The 6,895-nt window shown below is 49.1% G+C and overlaps 1 protein-coding gene across 1 annotated transcript; it reads left to right on the forward strand.

The window, feature by feature from the left end:
- Positions 1 to 352: 352 nt before the first annotated feature.
- On the forward strand, positions 353 to 4,610 carry DYNLL2 (dynein light chain LC8-type 2). The gene is made up of 2 exons (XM_024757669.1): positions 353 to 511; positions 2,584 to 4,610. The coding sequence occupies exons 1-2, from the start codon at positions 380 to 382 to the stop codon at positions 2,719 to 2,721; spliced, it is 270 nt and encodes an 89-aa protein (XP_024613437.1). The 5' UTR covers positions 353 to 379; the 3' UTR covers positions 2,722 to 4,610.
- The last annotated feature ends 2,285 nt before the right edge of the window (positions 4,611 to 6,895 follow it).

Below are 6,895 nucleotides of genomic sequence, written 5' to 3' on the forward strand. Positions count from 1 at the left end.
TGAAGAATGAGAGCACAAAGTTTAATCAGCTTGCCCAAGGACACAGCTGGTAGATGGTGTGTTGTAATATCTTGGCTATTGGTGCTATTCAAAATATTGGAAATAGATAAATTTAGAGTTGGAAAAGCCTCATTTTACATGTGATAACAACTGATGGCTTATTATGTTTTTTTAATTATTTACCTTGTGTTTCCCAGATTTGGCAACCATGTGTCTGCTAAAATCTTAGGAGCTCCCTTTTCTAATGCCTCATATCTGTGTTTTCTATTGCCCTCATCTTCTGTGCTCTCCTCTCCCAGCCCCACACCCAGCTGTTAGTGTTCACTGCCCAGAGCATGGGATGGCAGCCTCACCTCTCTGCTTCTTCTGCAGTGTCACGATGTCTGACCGGAAGGCAGTGATCAAGAACGCAGACATGTCTGAGGACATGCAACAAGATGCCGTTGACTGCGCCACGCAGGCTATGGAGAAGTACAACATAGAGAAGGACATTGCTGCCTATATCAAGAAGGTGTGCTGGGAGAGCTGTGGTTGGTCAGGGATAGGGATGGATAGCTGAGTTATGCCCCGGGGAGGGCTGGAGTGGGGGCATAGGAAAGTAGGTATATTCCATGCAAACAGAACCCTACGAACTTGCAAAGGAGATAAGTTAGGGGATGATTCTTATTTATTAAAGCATTTACCTTAAGAGTTCTTAATAGGAACTCTCCTGGGGTTGTGTGTATGTTTACAGATAGTTATGTGACTGCAAAAGCAATGGGGAGTGAAGCTTCAGGACTAGATATAACTGTCCCAATTCAGAACTATTCAAAATGAAGACCAAGGATGTTTGATTGGATAACATAAGATCCTATACAAATTTTCAGGGAGCTGCATCATTTAAAGTGGGATAGCCCTATAAGTGATCCTCATTATGTAGGACGTTTCCTTTTCTTTAAAAGGACTCAGGTGGGGAGTTCCCTGGCTGTCCAGTGGTTAAGACTCGGTGCTTTCACTGCCATGGCCCGGGTTCAATCCCTGGCAGGGAACTAAGATCCCGCAAGCCAAGCTGCGGGGCCAAATAAAAAGGGACTCACATACTAAATCGTCCCCTTCTCCCTACCTCCTTGAGGAAAGGGTGGGCTTGAATATATATATATATATATAATAGATGAGCATTATTGGGGCAATAGGTTTAGTCCCTGAAGAATTCCTGGGTGAATGGACATAGTTAACATATATATAGTGAGGAAGCTGCGGAGCTAGAGGTGAAAGGTGGTACCCAGGGTCCCTGATTCCCAGTCAGGATCCATGTCCATTGGTGGCAGAGCCCCAGTCTTTGATATTCTTAATTCTGGTATCCCAAGGATGCCTAAGAGCCGTGGCATTCTGGTCCATACAGGCGGTAGAGTATCCTTGAGTTTCACAGAACTCTTTCCTGTGTGTGTGGGTGGTATGAGAAGAGGAAACGGGTCCTGAGAGACTTTTTCTTTCTGTGTGTGTAGCCAGGGGGTGCAGAGCTGGCAAGGCTGCTAGGCGTGCTGGTTCCTTGTTGAGTGATGGTTTTTCTGTTCTATTCAGGGAGAGAATGTAGAATCATGGACTCCTAGGGCCAGAAGAATCGCTTTCTCGTTTTGCTGATGGGGAAAATGGGGAAGCAACTATGGCTCTCCTATGTTACACAGGGTCTTCAGTCAGGAATAAAGCTGAGTGTGGTGACCCATGCCCTTTCCGCCGTCTCCTAATACCTTCTGGAGTTATGTGGTATGGGGGCTGTGAGGACGCTAAACAAGTTGCAGGCTGAGCCCCTAGGGGCCAGAGCCCCAAGGTTGGCAGCATTGCTGGGCCCGTGATGGAGGGCTGCTGTCCTTTCACAGCAATGGCAGGATGCAGCTAGAACTGAGCCATCTGTTTCCTGCTGGGTCCACAGAGTGGGAAGGTCTGTCTGATAAGGTCGTGAGGATTTCCTAGCTGGCTTTGATGCTGAACTTGTACTAGCCCTGAGAGAAGTGAGGGAACTGCCTTGATCTCATGGTTGAGGTCCTTTCTCTGGTATTTACAGCCCACGTAGTGCCTGCCACACTGGAGTGTCTTTCATGTTGGCTTACACAGAATCGCTTCCTGGTTCTCCTGCAAGTACTCCTGGTACTTTCGTTCCCCATTTTGCTTTAGTGTCTTGGTTTTTGGCGTTTGGAAATGCTGGTTTAGTAACGTGAGAGGTGGCAAGTGGCACGTCAGGGAGGCTTGCTCCTCTTGTACTCAATGCTGTGTGACCCTGGAGTGGTCCTTTATTCCACTGGCTTTTCTGATTCCCTTGCTGAAGGGTTGCGGGGTGGGCTTTTGAAAAGCAGGGTAGCTAGAGGAACGAGAGATGATCGGGCTGTAAAGTGCTAGAGAGAAATAATGGAGCCTTTGTGGTGTTACATTATTGATGAAGGAGTGTCCTAGCCAACCTTAGAACCTGAGCTCCTGAGGTTCAGAGAACCGAGGCCGTGGACTGGGGGTGGGGTGGGGGTGACAGCTAAACTAATCAGACTCTCATTCTGATTTCTCATCCTCCAGCTGTCCTAATCACCTTTTTTCTCTTTTTTCTTCTTCTTTTAGGAATTTGACAAGAAATACAACCCTACCTGGCATTGTATTGTGGGCCGAAATTTTGGCAGCTACGTTACACACGAGACAAAGCACTTCATCTATTTTTACTTGGGTCAAGTTGCAATCCTCCTCTTCAAGTCAGGCTAGGTGGCCGCAGTGAAGGTGTTCGTGGTGGCGGCAGCGATGGCAAGCAGGCGGCGTTGCTGGGACTGTTTTGCACTGGGGCCAGCATCAGGATGTCCTCTCCAATGGCTGTGCTACTGCATGGACTGTGTACTCGATTTCACGTGTATGTCGCAGTAAACAAAACCAAACTTCTTTCTGTTTAGTTGCCTGGGGAAGAAGGCTGCTTTATGTTTATTTTTCAAGACTTAAATTTTTTTTGTTGTTGTTGTTCGTTGTATTGCACTAGGAAATCTCTCCCACCCCTCTCTTTTCTCTTTCTGTCCCTATACAAATAAAAAGCCCTCAACAAAGCCTGTAAGACCAGGAGGGCTGGGGAAAAGAAATAGGTTTCTGGAGGTGGAACTAAAACTGCAGCTGCCTCTTCCTGGTGGTGGATGCTGCTTTGGGAGGGCCAGGGAGGCTGCAGGGGCGACAGCGTTAGGATTGACAAGGAGAGAGGGATAGGAAGGAGGGTAGGGAGATTGATCTAGTACCAGGGAGAATATTCCACTGAACTGTGATTCCATGGCTTGGGGCAGAGGGTGGGGCAGGGGCTGGATTCTTTAAGGGGCCTTGAGACGTGTTTGTCTGTGGTGTGTGGGAGTGGGGAGCAGACTTATCTTGCTGTCTTTGTCAGAAGAGTTTCTGGGTGAGGGCTGTGTCTTTTATTCTTTTATTCTTCCTGCCAGAGCTCATGCTAGGAGGATGTTGAGGGTGGGATTAGCTTGATTTTTTTTTTTCCTTTTCATTCTTCTCTCCTTCTGTCTGCTCCCTGCTTAGCTCTCTGTTTTCTCATTCCTCCAGAGTTCTCTTAGAGCAGCCCCTGGTAGTTGGCTGGCAAGGGAATTTCTGGTGACTAGTTCTTAGCTAGGTCTTAGCAATCAAACCAAATTAATGTGTCCCTTGTTTTTCCTCTGTATATGTGTGTGAATGTGCGTATATCTTGGTTTAGGGTAGAGGGGAGGGAGGGGCAGGACTGTGGAATCTCTAAGGTGTATCGGTAGACAAGTGGGCCTTTATGTTAAAAACCTCTGGGGGCCTCTGTTTTGGGGGTGAAGATGGGTATCACCCTACCCGCCCTCAGCCATCTGGCCTAGACACTGCTTGCCCTATGGCTGTCTGCTCCCAGGAAGGCTTTAGGAGGATAGTCCAGGATGAGGTGGTCATGCTACCATCCATCCTGGAGCTGGGTCTCAGTGGAGAAGGAAAGTGACTTTGTGAATGGTGGCAGCCTCTTGTGGGAGGCAGGGGTGGAAGTGTGATAAAGGGCTGTTGAGGGGCTTTGGGGGAACTTTGGAGGTCAGTCTTACAGTGGTGAAGCCAGGAATTAGGGGATGGAGCAGGACCGCTAGTGGGAGGAGATTCCAAGGGGAGTGCTCGGGAAATCTTGTCTGTGGATCAAACAGTGATGGGGTGGGGGATGGGGTGGGGGGGGAGTCATTACTGATTGAGCTGTTGATTCTTGTAAATCGCATTAAAAACTCTCATGTGTAGGGTTGATGCTGTGGAGGGGGTTTGGGATCCAGCTCATTTTTTTTTCCGATTCCATCCTCGAGGTTGGTGGGGAGGCAGGAGAATGCCCCCTTCTCAAGCCTTTAGTGTGCGCTGAGCTTTCTTTGATGCTGACAAGGGAGGGTGGGGACCGGGATGGTGAGTGAGTTCCCTGTAAAACCCTTTGGTGGGCGCAAGGCTGAGTGCTTGAGTTGGGGTTTATTTTTTTATGAGTGTCCGGATCTGTTTCCCCCTGCCCTCCCAGACTTGTGCGGCCAGTTGGAAATGTCTGGTGTGTGTTCATCTCTCCCTCGTTTCTGGAGCGTCTCCTGTGCTCTGCATCCACGCCTCTTTTGGACATTAAAGGTCGATTGACGCACTTCTGAGCTGTTTGGGTTTCTTTGGGGGTAAAGGGGATGGCCTGGTGGCGGTGGTGCCACACATGGGTGGGGGGGGTATCTAGGGTGGAGTAGAATGGGGTCCAAAGAGATACTGAATCAGGTCTCAGAGGGCCTAGGCTTGGGCCCCTTAAGTGGAGGAAAATAACCAGTGGCGCTCACCCACAGGATTTCTTGGGTCATTGGTGGAGGTGGTCTGGCGAGCCGCATTTTGAGTCTTCCATATAGTAGATGCTGAGACCTGGAGACTGTTTCTGTTAGCTTTAGCCACTCAGGAACGGAGAAGCTGAGGATCTTCAGAAAGGTGGAACCTGAGCGGTTCTCCGACTCGGGTTATCCTGGTTGTCCCACTTGGGGCTCCTGCCCACACACACCTGGAGAAGTCAGCAGTACCGAGACGCTTCTGAGAGTATCTGCCCACCCCTGTGACCCTAAGACACTGGTGTCTGGGCTTATGGCTACAATTCTTGTGGAGGGTGTTTGGGAGCAGAGATGGCTTTATACTCATTTCTGTTGTCAGTTATTCACTGAAAAATGTTTCTGAGATTTATACTTAGGCCAAGGATGCTGTTCACGTAGAACAGGACAGGGAAGTTCTCTTCTTTCATGGCATGTACATTGTAGTGCACAGAGCAGACGTACACATTAAAAAGCCAGTAGTGATAAATACTATCAAGGAAGTAAACTGGGCAATGAGCTATTGGTGTTGGAGGTAGGTGGATCCGTTTCTTCCACAAAGTTGAAAGTTGGTGGGCTGGATCCTGGGGAGCAAAACCTCCAGGGCAGCGAGGTCCTAAGGGAGTAAGACGAGGGGCTCTAGAACCTCAACTTCTGTTCCCACCTTTGCTGGTATGAATGATTTGACAGAGCTGGAGCTTTGGAGGAGGAGAGGAGGCCATGGTCCACATTTTATCTGCGATGGATGCCTCTAGGGTCAAAACTCACCCTGTCCTGATGGGAGAGGCAGTCCAGGTAGCATCTATGGACAGCACACTCCTGCACAGGTAGGTACATGGTGCTCGTCTAGAAGGTTAATCCTGCAAGGCTTCCTGATGAGCCCCCACCCCATGGGGCCCAGGAGGGGCAACACTGGAGGATCAACTACAGAAGGGGTTGTGGAAGGCAGATGGGAACTGTGGCAAAGAGGAATGCAGCCACCGTCGGAACTGTGGCCAGGCAGAGGGAGCAGGAGCTTCAGTATCCCACCTCTCTTTCATCCTGTTCTCCAGTCTTCTGGGGACCTCCTTTTGGCTGAACCTAACAAAAGTCAGGCAGAGGACAAGGCTGACCCAGGGATACAGTCTGTAGGGGTCAGCCCCCCCTCCCCCCAGGGAACATAGCAGGAAAATGAATCTAAGAGGGGCAAACCAAGCCAGCATGGTAGGAAATTCTCTGTTGCTGTGGACAACGTGTCTGTCTCTCCCCAGAACTCGTGTCCACTAGCCTAGACAGAAGGTGTGGCTGTCTCCTAAACTATCCCCTTACTTCCTTCAGGTCTTACCTCAAACATCCTCTTATCAGAGGGGCCTGCTTACATCCTACAGAAAATAGTACCACTCCCCCATCACTGTTAACCTTACCCAGTTTAATTCAGCATAGCACCTGCCAATGCTTGACATGCGTTTACTTATTGATCTTTCCCGAGTAGAACATAAGCTTGAGAGCAGAGCCATTTTCTCTTTTCTTCACTGCTTTATCTTCAAGCCCCCAGAACAGCGTCTGTGTTGTAGGGGATGCTTGATAAATGTTGATTGGCCAAATGAAAAAAAAGTGCAAACAAGCATGGGCAACCCGGCTTTTCCTGAAGACACTTTTGCTTTTGGCTTGACTCCCCCTTGCTGGCCAAGCCCTGGAAAGGCATCAGTGGGTCATTCCCCAAGTGTGTTCATGCCTCAGCCCTTCTTCCTTATCAACTGTGGGAGAGTTCTTAAAGTACATTTTATTTTTAAAGCATTTCCGTTTATGTCCCTGAAACCTCCAAGCACCCCTCTGAGCTAGACCCCAGGCAGTCATTAGCCATGTCTTTGGATAAGCAAACTGAATCAGAGAGGGTGGGTGACTTGCCAAAGAACACGTAGCTGGTAGTGTTAACTAGTGCCCAGGCACTGTGACTTACAAGGGCTGACCTGGGTTTGACAGCAGTGTTCTCACTGATACTCCTTGAGATTTAGGCCCAACTCTCTGAGCTTGGGAGTGAATGCCCTGTTCACCGATGTTCCCCTTCCTGGGCTCGCTTCAGCAAAGGCAATGAGGATAATTTCCAGGCC

Source organism: Neophocaena asiaeorientalis, unplaced genomic scaffold (genome assembly GCF_003031525.2).
Source record: "Neophocaena asiaeorientalis asiaeorientalis breed wild unplaced genomic scaffold, Neophocaena_asiaeorientalis_V1.1 scaffold327, whole genome shotgun sequence".
NCBI lineage: Eukaryota > Metazoa > Chordata > Mammalia > Artiodactyla > Phocoenidae > Neophocaena > Neophocaena asiaeorientalis.

Coding starts and splice junctions, on each gene's coding strand:
- DYNLL2 (XM_024757669.1), top strand. CDS start 380: ATGTCTGACCGGAAGGCAGTGATCAAGAACGCAGACATGTCTGAGGAC. Junction 512..2,583: donor TTGCTGCCTATATCAAGAAG/GTGTGCTGGGAG, acceptor TTCTTCTTTTAG/GAATTTGACAAGAAATACAA.